This window comes from Alligator sinensis, unplaced genomic scaffold (genome assembly GCF_000455745.1).
Source record: "Alligator sinensis unplaced genomic scaffold, ASM45574v1 scaffold458_1, whole genome shotgun sequence".
Classification (NCBI taxonomy): domain Eukaryota; kingdom Metazoa; phylum Chordata; order Crocodylia; family Alligatoridae; genus Alligator; species Alligator sinensis.
In genome coordinates this window covers 2915673-2929333 of record NW_005841944.1, presented here as the reverse complement: position 1 = coordinate 2929333, position 13661 = coordinate 2915673, and the positions used below count along the sequence as shown (strand labels likewise).

Sequence of the window (13661 nt, the reverse complement as noted above, 5' to 3'; positions counted from 1 at the left end):
CAGATCTCGGTCAAAACAAATACCATGCACTTTTTAAAAAATGTTCCAGCCATTTCTGCAGGCCAAGGATGGGTGAGGTTTAAAATACTTCCATGTATATGAAGAGTCAAATTAATTAATGTAACTTTAAAATTTGAGTGGGATTGTGCTGCCAGTAGGTTTTGGTTTATTGGAATTGCAGTATTTGTGAACTGCAGGTGTTAGGAGGAGAGTAATTTGCAGCCAGCTTGAATTACTTAGGGTACATGACAGAGTAAATTATTTAGGTAATGAAGCTGAAAATGCAGGGAGATTAGAATATTATATAGTAAAATTGTTCCATGTTAATTCAGTTTGTGAGCAGATCTTCTGTTGCCTTAAATACCACATTACACGTGGTATCCTTGTTTGTCAGCGAATGTGTATGAATGTCAGTGATTATGTATGACTGGTAATTTAATCAATATACTTATAAACAGCAGTAGCAATGATGTTTGGCACAAATTGTAGGCTTTCCGAAGCAGGTTATCTGGGTTATATAAAATGTTTACTTCAAAGCCGTGTGGATGGATGAATGGGTTGTGAAATGTTGCACAACCTGGAAAGTGAAAAACATGCAACTTGGGTCTTTAGCATTTACTATATAATGAGGAAGTATGACTTTTGTTGTTAAAGCATGGGTGCAGGTCTCTGAAGATCTGGGTCCAGTTCCTTACACTTCTGTGCATTCCCTACATAGCCTTGACCATAACTTTAAGCCTCTCCCACTGGATTAAATGGAACTGCTCCACGTGCTTGAAGTTCAGCATGTGCTTAGGAGTTTTGCTGGATCAGAGGCAAGTTGCTTAGTATCTTGCAAGACTGAAATGTAGGGCCCAGTTCAACAAATTTTTCAACCTACCTTTGTTTGGTGGAGCATAAATAATGCATTTGGAGCATGTGCTGAAGTTAATTGCCATTACTACTGGGAAAACTAGGCATGGGGGAAATCCCTGAAAATTTTCTGTCCAGAAATTCTAATTTTCCTATGAGGAATTCTGGAAGTTTTTAAACCTACAAGTTTTTAAACCTACAAGTTTATCAGGGGTGACCACCAGTATCTGGGGGAACGTTTGTTCACCAGAGCGCCCCAAGGGATGACGAGGTCGAATGGTCACAAACTACTTCAAGATCGTTTCAGGCTGGACATAAGGAAGAATTTCTTTACTGTCCGAGCCCCCAAGGTCTGGAACAGCCTGCCACCGGAGGTGGTTCAAGCGCCTTCATTGAACACCTTCAAGATGAAACTGGATGCTTATCTTGCTGGGATCCTATGACCCCAGCTGATTCCTGCCCTTTGGGCAGGGGGCTGGACTCGATGATCTTCCAAGGTCCCTTCCAGCCCTAATGTCTATGAAATCTATGAAATCTATGAAGTGTGCACAAGGGAAATGGCAAGAACACTTTCTAATGATACTCAGCTGTTGTCTAAATGTTTCCAGTTTGTTTGTTTTTTCAGTTGGGTAACATTAAAAAAAAAAAGTGGGAGGTGGGGTCAGTTTTCACTTTTCAGTGTTTTTCCCTTTAAATATTCTTCCTCGCTAATATTAAAGCACTGAATTATTTCCAACTTTTGCCAGTTGGATGAATGTTTCTGAAAATTCAGGAATAAAAAGGAGGTTAAAAAAGCAGTTTTGAAAAAGATTTTTTTCTGAAAAATTGAAAATGAAAAATGTTATCAAATGAAAGAACAGCTTTGTTTTTGGAAAACCCTGTTTTCCACTGGGGGGCAGGGGGGAGTTCATCTGAAAAATTTACCAGCTCCTTACCCGTATCGATAAGGCACATAGGTGCTTTGTTGGATTGGAGGGTAGTTAGACTGTAGTGGCATTTATATACATACCTTTTTGTCCTGGGACGTGCCAGAAACCTGACGCTTGAGTTGATACGCACTGTGCTGCGCTGCCTGCAAGTGCATAAGTGGTGAAATGCGCATGCAGAAAATGGCAGTGGTGCGCTTTTCAGCTCTGTAGAGCTTACGCTTCAGACGTAAGGCATGAGCTAGTGTTTCATGTGGGAAAGTACAGTGAGGAGAGATTACCTGAAGAAGTGGGTTTCAGGAGGGGTAGTGAGAGGGTACTTGGACAGATAAGTGTAGGAAACTCTTCTGGGATCAAAGGTAGGAAGGAATGACACAGAGAGTGGGAGGAAATGAAGGGAGAATTCTTCTGTTAAAGCTTCCTATACAGGTGCCAGTAAGAACTGGGCCACCCTGAAGCAAGAGAACCAGTTCATAAAACACCAAAATAATGACATCTGGGAGAGGAGGAGGATGGTCCAGTGGCTAGGACACCATCATGACTACTTACAAGACTTTTGAATTCTTCTGCCACTGGCTTTCCTGTGTGACCTTGTTAAAGTCAGTATCTTCTGCACTTAAATTCCCCAAATGTAAAGGAGCCTTTTACTTCCCTTCCCAGGAGTCTAATAGAGATAATATGTTAGAGTGTGACATTGTCATGTGACAGCAGGCCTTAGAGGTACGGTAGAGGTCAGGAGGTCACAGTGGATCGTTTGGACCCCTGTGGCTGGTGAGTTTCTTCTGCCTCTGTTGGGTGTCTGTTCAGGACTGTCTCAGACCTTCAGTGACCACTTCTTGTTCTCAAAAGTTATTTCTATGGTGGCTTGCTCAGCTGGTGAAGTGTGGCTAGTTTGCGTCTGTATTTACTGTTTTAGTGCATCTTTTCCATACAGTGTCTTGGGGGGCCAATGTGTCCTCTTCCTTGCACAGGGCTCTCAGCAGTATTCTGGTCCGCTGGTATTCCAGAACGTTGAATATTCCTAGGCCTCTAATCTGGTAATACAAACTACATCTGTCACCTGGGTATCTATAGCAGTTCCTAAGCAACCACAAGAGTTGTAAACTGTAATTTAGGCTAATTCTAGCCTAAAACATGAATTACAGTATTTTATGTAACCTAGAAAAATATATTGTATAAATATGTGTAAATACTAAACAGGCACAATTAACGTTAATAGTGAAGGAAGCTTTAAGTAAGTCTGGGAATGCATGCTACCAAGCTGTAACATTCTTGATACACAAAATATTTCCCATGTGTCATGTTTGCATATGAACAAGATTTTAGTAAGCACATATTTGCACAGCAGAGTTAAAAATGAGAAATAGGACAGTAACATTTTCACTCGTATGATAAAAAAGCATAGTCTCCATACTGACAGTTTGCATTCTCTGGGTATAAAGGATCTGTGCCCTTTAATACAGAAGGTGTATGAACTTGTGACAGGAATTCCATTTTAATGAGTGGATTTGCACAAGCAACCACTTAGAGCAGTAATTGATCCGATGTCTTTCCAAGCATTAATTTATAATACAATTGGTTATGGCAAGCAATTTATGCTTCTGAGTTTTGTCCAACTGTATTGTAGCTCAGAAGTGAAAAGTTGAGGTATTAAATGCTGTATAGTAATTGAATGTAAGCGTATTAAAGATTATTAGAAATCTGGAGTTCTGAAGTTGTTGTACCTAACTTAGTGCCCTTGGAACAATTAGTAGATGTTACCAAGGCCAGGATCTAACCATTTCTTCCTTATGCCTTAGATCAGGGGTAGGCAATTAGTTCGGATGGAGGGCCACTTAATGAGTTTTGGGGACCTGTCAAGGGCCACATCCATCTCTCTCCCTGCCCCTCCCCTACTCCCCTCCTTCCCTCTCATTCCTCCAGAACCTGGCTGTAGCTGTAGTTTCCCAGGGGCCTTGACACTCAACTGTGGAGCCAGGCAGGAGCTGCTGCTGTGCCAGGCAGGTGATGGCTCAGCTTTGGCCAGGTTCTGGAGGGAGGGGGTGGGGAAGGGAGAGAAAGAAGAGAAGAGACAGAGAGAGATGCTACAGCCCACCTGCTGCTGCAGCAGCTCCTGCATGGGTCCAAGGCAGATGCCTCTGGCAGATTTTGAGTCAGGCTCTGGGCGGGAGCTTCCACCGCTCTGAGAGGGCTGCAGGTCAGCTGTGGACTCTGCCAGCAGGTTCTGCAATCGGGCTTCTGAACCTGCCTGTGGCATCCAGAACTGACACCACCGCCCACCTGCTGCGGAGGAAGCCCCACCCAGGTCCACAGCTGATGTCTGATGCTGTTGGGCCGAAGCAGTCCCCCCTTCCACCCAGCACAACGCAGTGGCTGGAGCTGCTGGCCCACTGTGGGCAGATCCAGTGGGTTGGCAGTTGCCCACCTGCAAGCCAGATCAAATATTTTGGCAGGCTGGATCCGGCCTGTGGGCCGTATTTTTCTCACCCCTGCCTTAGATGTTCTATGCAATGTATTAATATAATTATTACACCTCTTTATAGTCCTAGTAAACTAGCACTGGGCCAGCACTGTGTGGTTATGTTCCCTTCACAAATGTACTCCCGATAGCCTGTTGCTTAACTGTACGAAAAGAAATGTCTACTTTGTAGACAGACCGTAGGTAGGAATTTTAATTAATGTTTTGTTGATGATGATGATGATATACAAACTATTACATCAGTTTCTACCAGTAAAAAGGCAGTGATTACATAGATAAAACTGGAGTAATAAAAATTTGTTGCCGTTTATTTATGTCTTACTATTGACCTCCAACAGGTGTTAGAATGGGTTGGTTATGCACACCAGCAAACATTGCTCTGAAGTGCTGACCTGGGATTTGGAGTTGAGATTCAGAAATGGATCTCAGAATTTCTATGCAGCTTTGGGCAGTTGTTTAATATCGATGCCTATATTTTCTATTTGTAAAGAGGGGATAATGCTGTTTCCTGTTGCAAAGCTTCTTTCATGAACACTTGTGTATGCAATTTGTTTTAGTAAATAATTAATTTACATAAAATGTTAATAAAATAATATGCAGCAATGGTTCTTTCTTTTGTAGCTTCCTGCCCATTATGTCCATTGTGTGAGCTGAGCAGCAATGTAAAATTAGGATGTTTTTCAGAGGCTGAGGAAGGAGGACCTGTGTCCTTAAGAGTCCTAATATGACACTTTCATTTCAGCCAGTTAGAATTTCTCGAGGGAAAGCATGGGATTTAACATCAGGAATTAGGAGATGTCCAAGATAGGACACCACATGCAACTGATTCTATACTAGGAACATATTTGAGAAGCACTGATGCAAAAATGTCAGTAAAGTAGCTATGTAGTCGCATCATTGTTGGGTACTAATAAGCAGAGCATATTAGCTGCTGTTTGATTCAGAGGCAAGTCAGTGTTGTTCAGTAGCTGCTCTGTTCACTGCACTTTACATGCATTTGCCACATGCTTCAAGCAGATTTCAGCATGCTCACTTACAACATTACAGCCAAAATACTTTATCAAGCCTGATCCAATACTTAGAAAGATTGCATTTAGGTAGAGTGGAGAGCAGAGTTGAGAGATGCTTCTTGCTTAATAATAAGCATTTTCATAACATAGTTTAATGTATGTGGGGCTTAACAGTACAGAGAATAGTCAGTTCCTAGTCTGGAAAGCAGAAAAATTTACCATATGGACCCTTGTTGAGAATAATATTAAGGTACCCAGAGACATTATGATGAAGTACTTGATGAAGTTTGTGATATCATAGTCTTAATCTGATGCTGGACAGCTACAAAGTTACCAAAATAAATAAATCTCCTAGAGGCAATGTTTGACTGGATTAAAACTGCTCTTCTGGTAGTAAGTAAATCATGGTAAGAGCCTCCATTATATTTGGAGAAACTTCACCAGCTTCTGTGAGATTCTCCTATGTGGAGCAGGTCAGATCAAGTTTGAATGGAAATCAGGGTAAACTAGTCCCACCAAGTTGCACAAACTTTTCTCAGAAATTTTGGTTAAAATGTGTATAAATTGACAGTTCTTTGGCAAATGCCATTTTAAAAAATGGAATTTAGTACTGGGTTGGATGTGTATATTATGTCTGAAGAACAGATTTTCTGTTAATGCACATTCCACATCATTTCTGCTTGGCCAGACAGGTACCCCATGCTTTAAAGATGTGCTTGAAGAGCTACATAGCATGGTAAACTTGACTCTGATGAACTTGTATGCAGAAAATTTGATAAAGAAGCAAAAGGAATCAGAACTCATGGTAGAGGTGATATCTTTTATTAGACCAACTAAATTATTGCAAAAAAACCCTCTTTATTTGCAAGCTTGTGGGTACAAGCACACTTCTTCAGGCATAAGAGAAAAGCCTGTAAAAGTCCTCCTAGGTAGAAATGAAAGTTCAGATTAAATAGGAGAGTTGAAGGTGTGGTAAAATCACCTGTTTGGAACTGTTCATTTTATGCAGATTAGGCTCAGAGAAAAGTTGGAATAGCCTGTTTTATCTCAAAGATAAAGAAGCAATGCTTTCACAGAGCTCATCTTCTCAAGAAGAGGGGAGATAAGGGAAGATAAACTGCAAGGCAGTTAAAGGACTGCCATATTTTCAGCCTGGATATTAAGTAGTCTTCAGCTCTGGTATTAATGCAAACACTTTTATATGCATTTTGATTCTTTAATTGAAAATACTGCTAGTATTTACAGCATTTAACTCTCTAGAACTGGTCTGTACTGTAGATTAGATGGCCCTATAACATTTCTGTGTACAGTGTTTTGTTCATATATCCTGGGTTTTCAGGCAGGACAAGGTTTTATGGCCTTTTGTAATGGCTGTGAAGGAAGTAGATTGAAGGGAAACCTTTCAGTATCTCTTTGGCCAAAATGTGATCTCTCCTGTCCTTTTTTGGATTTGAAATGCTGATTCTAGCCTTCTTGTGGTTTCTTAAACACCTTCTCAAATGACCCATTTTAATAACCCGAAAGCTATTATATAATGAGCAGCCATAATTTAGTCCAAGGCTCCAGGGGGACCCTCACAGTTCAGCAATGAATAGTTAATGCGGTATAATGTTTAGCAGGTTATTAGTTTCCACTGTACAAATGCTGATCAGGGAATGCTTTTATAAGGTGTTTAAAAGGAAATGTAATTAACTGGTTGTGTGCTTCTGTTGCAGCTCAAATTGAAATTATTCCATGCAAGATCTGTGGAGACAAATCATCAGGAATCCATTATGGTGTCATTACATGTGAAGGCTGCAAGGTAAGCTTTTTTTTTTTTTAAGCCTTAAGACATCTTTGTTTAGCCTTTAAGTTTGATTCCTCCCTCTCCCCATTTATTAAATTTCAAAATTTGCTTGGCGGTGGAATTGACTAACTTTTGCTTGAAAAATTTTTAAAACACCATGTTTTGATCTGGTTTTTAAGCAGGGCCCTTTTGTGATTTCTCCCCCTCCCCCCCAAATCCTTTGACAGTTTTCAAAATCGGAGGCTTCCACTTGTGTTCTGGGCCCTACATGTTCCCTCACAGTGAAACTGATAATAAATAGAAGTATAGGAAGAGGAATCATTTCCAGCAGGCTACAAAGACTCAGTTTTATAGATTCTGGGGATATGTGGCATTTTTGAGCTTTTGTTTGTTTTTTATGTGCCTTCTCTCCCTTTTAAGCTTCAAGGGGTCCTAATTGAAAGGTGTTAAGGAGGTCTCAGGCTATTAAGTATCTTAATTTAAACATGCATTTCTAACTTACAGCACTGACTTGTATATATATTTTATCTTGTATAGGAAACAGTATGGTATGAAGAAATTGTATAGGTCATATGATTCATACTTTGATATTGAAGTCTTCCTGCTGGTAGTGTTTTTTCATCACAGGGCCATTCATTTCCTCATGAGGTTTAGGCTTTGATTTTTCTTATGAACCTGAATCTTCAATAGCTCCACTAAACTAGGATTTCAGTTGCAGCTGTAACACTCTGTGAGTCTCTTTCAATAGAATATTAAATCAGAGTTAATGCTTAATTTGGTCCTGGCTGCTTGACAGATGGGCCAATTTGGATGTAAACAAGCTCAGAACAATGCATCTGACCTGGTAATGAGACAGTTTGCACATTCATGCTGCAGCCTTTTTGCTGTTTAGGCATTGTGTTCTCGTATGAGACCTGCTGCTCTAAGACCAGTACTGATAGGCTTTTTAACCCACACTTCAGAGGCTGAAATGGATGACTCAGTTTCTTTCCTAAGTTTCTCACCTGCAACTCCTGCTGGCACAGGTGACATGACAGCTGCTGTTGAAGATGAGTCTCTTGCCCCTCTGCTAGACAAACTTATGGAGGGAGTCTCAATGAATGGCCCAATGTCTACTACAGTAGTTAAGGAGAGGAGGGAGTTCTCTTGTGCTTTCCTACTGGGCTCTCCTTCTTTACAGGATTTACCTTTTTCACTTGACATATATTTCAGTCAGGAAAGATTTGTGAGAGATCTTTATGGAAACCAAGGATTTCCCAGGCTATGTACTGCTTCAGTGATGGGACCTACTGAGATCAAATGGGCCAGGGCTGGTTGTACGTACAGTGCATGCCATCTCTGCAGTGGCTTTGGAAAAGCTGTTCTACAGAGAATCTCATCAATGAGAAACATGTTGGTTTTCCACTCTCATACACGTTCATTCAGTAATTAAAAACAGTTGGCTAAACCAACTACTTGTCCTGTCCATATTGGGTACAATAGTAGGCAAGACTTCTTTCCCCTCCCCACAAATAAAGATTATCTACCTTTTCGAAGCAACGAAAGAACCGGTCAAGATTTTCCGTACTCTGATTTGTCTGTGTTCTTAAGGATACCTGTTTCTTTCACTCTGTGTGAAAGAGGAAGTCAAGAATAATGCAATCAATCCTAGTCAGTGCCTTTCAAGTGCTTACAAGCGTATGAAATAGAAGTCCTTTCTCGCCAACAACTTTACTCTGTGAATTGGATTTCTAGAGCATATTCAGTTAAGTTCAAAGTCTCTGCCTTTCATAGTTGTAGGGTTGGAAGGGACCTGAGCAGATCATCAAGTCCAACTCCCTGCCATGGGCAGGAAAGGATGCTGGGGTCAAACGACCCTGGCTAGGTGATTATCTAGCCACCAGCGGGTGGAGCGGTCCCTGGGCTTTGGGGGGGGGGGTGCAGTGCTTCCTTCCACGGCAGCGGCGCCCCCCCCAGGTGGCACCTGCCCACAGGCACCCGGTTCAGGCAGTCCGCAGGGGGCATTGTAGCTGCAGAGGGAAGCACCGGACCCCTGTGCAGCTCAGGCAGACAGGCAGGCAGCTCCGAATTTCCTACAGCAGCTGGAATTAATGCGGAATATGCTGCCAAAGCATGCAAACACCGATGCTATTAAAGCGGTGCAAAAGCATTTAACCCACTTGAAAGTGTCGTGTACACACACCTCTCGTTTTGTCTACACACGGCCATCTCCTCACCCAGTTCCTTAACTTCTCTTATGTAAACATGTAGCAGCTTGGAAGCATGGGGAGGGGAAAAAAATCAAAATGCTATACTTGCACACAACCTTCCTGGAGAGAAGAAAAACGAGGATGAACCACCCATAACATGTTAGTCATGCCACTTAATACATTTGTAGGAAGCTGCTCTGATATTGTGGTGAAGAAGGTGGCATAAGGACCAATGTAGAATGGAACAGTTGTCTACATCTTCAAGGTGGACAGGATCATCAGTTAGCAGAATTGATCCTCACTCCAGTCCCAGGAGCTTATTCATCTAGGAGCTGATGGACAGACCTAAGTATCATTTATTAAGCTACAGAATTATGCCAGAAAACGTATCACTGAAGGGTTTTGGAACAGTGAGCAGGTGTCATTTTACCAAAGCTTCCAGCTAGCAGGTATGTTGTCACCTGTGTAGAAACAGAAACCCATTGCTTCTTCTTATCAGTCATGAGAATGAATCTTGAATCATTCACTGAAGCTCCCTCCATAAGAGTGGCTGTTCCTTTCATGGTGTAAATTCCTACATTGCTTATCAGAGGAAAACTCCCTCTCTGAATCTCCAGCAGTCAGAATGAATTGCACTTGCTTCAGGGTAACTTGTTTTCCCTGATTCCTACATAAAATCAATGTTCTGGGAACACTTAGTCTGCTCTTGAATCCCACCATGGTCTGCTAGTGGGATAGGGAACAAAAGACAATACCATTAAGGCAGTGTGTTCACCCAGCAGCCCTTGCAATGAAGGGAAGTGATTTCTCCTGATCTTGGAGCACAGCACCAGAGTATTGTAGCCAATAGCTGTGGGTGTCCAAGGAAAAGTAACTAGTGCGGTAGCTAAGCCTATAAGGCTTGAAGCAGTGAGTGACATGGATCTCACCTTACAGTCCTTAACTGATTCTTGATACTGTATTTGGGTGAAAGTGTAGCATGTAGGCCAAAGCTACTCTCATTTCTCTTCTAAAATATGGAAACAACTGATATCTGGAATCCAGATCTCTTTAATCCTGGTGTATGGCTAACCTGCAACAAGTGCCAAATATGGGAGTGCTGGTGGTGATGGTTGCATTTAGTGTTCAGGTGATTACAGCTCAGGTAATGTTTTAAAATCCCATGCTATGACATGTGAGAATAAAGAAGGAATCTGTTTGTGTTGTGCTCTTCTATAGGTGCATCAACAAAGTCTTGCCCACAGGAGTTATTTTGGGTGGTAGATAACTATTATTCCTTGGCTTTTGCCAGTGGGAAGCAGACAGGATTTTTCCCCCCTCCTGTAACATGCTTTCCAGCTTATTTGTTGTCATGGTCATTGCAGTTTTACACATTCTTACAGTTCTCTACCTTAGAATACTAAACTTGCATTAAAAACATTATTTTAAATTTTCCAGCTGTGAGGATATAGGTGTCCCACTGATTCACTTTGGTTAACAGGGGCAGATACTTGCACCAACACAAAGTCCCAGGAAAGTCCTTAGGTTCTGTATGCATCAGCTGGCAGATTCAGGGCCATATTAAGTGAACAGATGTACTGCTGCCTTTTCAAGCTAGTTTTGTTATCTGTAGATTATTTTTGACAAAAACAAAAGCAGTTGGATATTTTCATCTCTCTTATAGTCTCTTCACACTGATGTGACTTGAACTTCAAAGTTTTTATGCTTACATTGTTAAACACAATAAATCTATTTTATTTCCTCCTAATTGAAACATAAAAAGGAAATTATAAAGGGAAACATCTACATTGTTGTAGCATTCAGATTCATAGGATCATAAGAAAGTAGGGCTGGAAGGGACCTCACAAGGATTTCTAGTTCATCCTCTTGCTCAAGGCAGGATCATCCCTGACTAAGTCATTCAAGCCAGGTGCCTGTTCAAATTTCTCTAAAGAGCCTCCAAGGATGGAGATTCCACAGCTTCTCTAGCTAGCCTGTTCTGATGTTTGACCACCCTCATAGCATCATAGAGAAGTCAGGCTGGAAGGAGCCTATGTTATGATCATCTTTTTCCAAACCATCCTATACAAATCCACAATCTAACCTTTTAGGGAAACTACACAGTCAACCCTGATACAACACAAGATACAACACGCAAACCTGCCACAGGTAAAGCATGGCGACCAAGGCAGCCAGCACCCTGCTTCTGTAAAGGTTGCTAATATATGTTCAAGAGATCCCAGAAAGTGCCACATCCCTTGCTACAGAGGCAGGCAAAACCACCCACAGTCCATACCAATCTGACCATTGGGCAGAATTCCTTCCTGGCCCTAAATATGGTGATTGGTCTGACCCTGTGCAGAGGGGCAAAACTGTCTAGCCAGGAACTCTCAGCTTTAAGTCCCAACAGGAGCATTGGCACACCCAAATCAAAATCCCCAACCTTGACTGCAGCCAACACCCAATGCCTCTGAGGAAGGCTTAAAAAAACCCAACCCTGACACATGTAGCAGCAAGGGTGGAGGGTACCTTCAAAGCCCACAAACTTAAGAAATCCCCATAGTAGAATAGAGGCATAGCTAGTCCTGCATCATCCCTGACCAGTGGCTATCCAGCCTCTTGAACACCTCCAGTGATGGAGAGTCCACAATTTTCCCTAGGCAGTCTGTTCCACTGCCTCACTAATCTAACTTCTATTCCAAAGAAGTTTTTCCTGATATTCAGTCTGAACCAACTTTGCTGCAGTTTCATGCCATTAGTCTACATCCTACTTTTTGCAGCAAGAGAAAAAAGGTTTTTCCTCTTCATTATGGCAGCCCTTCAGATATTTGAAGATTGCTACCATGTCTTCTCTTAAGCACCTTTTCCACAAGCTGAACATGCCTAGTTTGTTCTGCCTCTCCTTATATGACTCGATTTCCAAGCTCTTTATCATTTTTGTCACCCACCTCTGGCCCCTCTCTGACTTCTCCACATTCTTTTTTAAATGTGGCTCATAGTCTCCAATGGAAATGTTCCCTGCTGCAGCTTGAGGCCATTGCTCTTAGTCCTATCCCCTATGGCCACAGAGAAGAGCCCATCTCCATGCTCTCTGATCACTCTTCAAGTTCTTGAAGACTGTTATCAAGTGCCTCCCCAATCTTCTCCAGACTAAATAATTCTAGTTCTTTCAGCCTTTCCTCATAAGCCCCCCTTGCTTTGTAGGCCCTTAATCATTTCTGTTGTTCTGTGCTGGACTCTTTCCAAGTTGTCCACATCCTTCTTGAAGTATGGGACCGAAAACGACACAGTATTCCAGGTGAGACCTCACCAGTGCTCGGTAGAGTGCAAGAATCACTTCCCTTGATTTGCCAGTGACGCTTCTGTTGGTACAACCCAGGATGTTGTTGCCTTTTTTCCAACAAGAGCACACTGTTGCCTGATTCAGCTTCTGGTCAACTGTCACCCTAGTGTCCTTTGCTGCAAAACTGCAGCTTAACCTGTCATTCCCCAGTCTGTATTTGTGCATGTGGTTATTCCTTCCCAAATGCAGGATTTTGCACTTGTCCTTGTTGAATCACACCTGTTTGATTACAGACTATCTCTCCCGCCTATTCAAGTCATTCTGGACCCTAGCCTTACTCTCTGCCACCTTTACATTTAATATTATTTAGTAAGGTTCAGCTTTTTTTTTTAAATCTTACCTGCAAGTGGAATAACAGGCCAGTGCTGCTCAGGAAGCTCTCATTTCCTAGTGTTTTATGATTTTTATAGCTATTCCATCTTAATTCAATGGTATATATTTAATTTTCTCTTTAGGGAGAACTAACATTTCACTTAATATTTACATGCTGATGGCCTTTTACTTTCCTGCACTTGAATACCTCTTCAAAACAATAATGAGCTCCCTATCAAATAATGAAGATTATAACCTCTTTGAGGAGAGATGGTCTTTTTTTTTCTCCCCTATGTTTATGCAGCACCTAAAATAATGGCTCCATGACTAGGGCTTCTTGGGACTAAGATAATATAAGTACAATATAATGATGATGATTCTGGGACAGATAAACCTCATCTGGTTATTGCTAATGACAATTATGACTTATACAATTCCCCTTTGAGGACTGGGGAAGAAGCTGCTGATTTGGGTAGGACTCCAGTTTGGGCACAGTGTTAAGTGGAAGAGAATTTTGAATTCTGATCAGTAAATGCAATCCTCTTATAACATCTGCTAGGTACAGTTCTTAGAAGAAGACTGATTGAGTGCATCACTTCCAGCTTTGTCCCTAAAAAGAAATAATGTATCCAGATCATATTGGGTGTGCTAAGGAAACTTCTGAATGGGCCATAGGATTCTTTATGAAATGCTTAGATCAGGGGTTTTCAACCTTTTTTAAAGAAGTATACCCCTTCTGGTGGCAGCGGCCAGACACAGAGTGGGGTTGGGGGGGGGGCTTGCAC

At 41.7% G+C, this 13661-nt stretch overlaps 1 protein-coding gene across 1 annotated transcript in view; it reads left to right on the top strand.

The window, feature by feature from the left end:
• RORA (RAR related orphan receptor A) overlaps window positions 1–13661 on the top strand; it is a 198071-nt gene that overhangs the window by 153774 nt on the left and 30636 nt on the right. The window contains exon 3 of the mRNA XM_025199468.1: window positions 6983–7068. Within this exon, the coding sequence (XP_025055253.1) occupies window positions 6983–7068 (86 nt within the window). The remainder of the gene's footprint in view (window positions 1–6982; window positions 7069–13661) is intronic.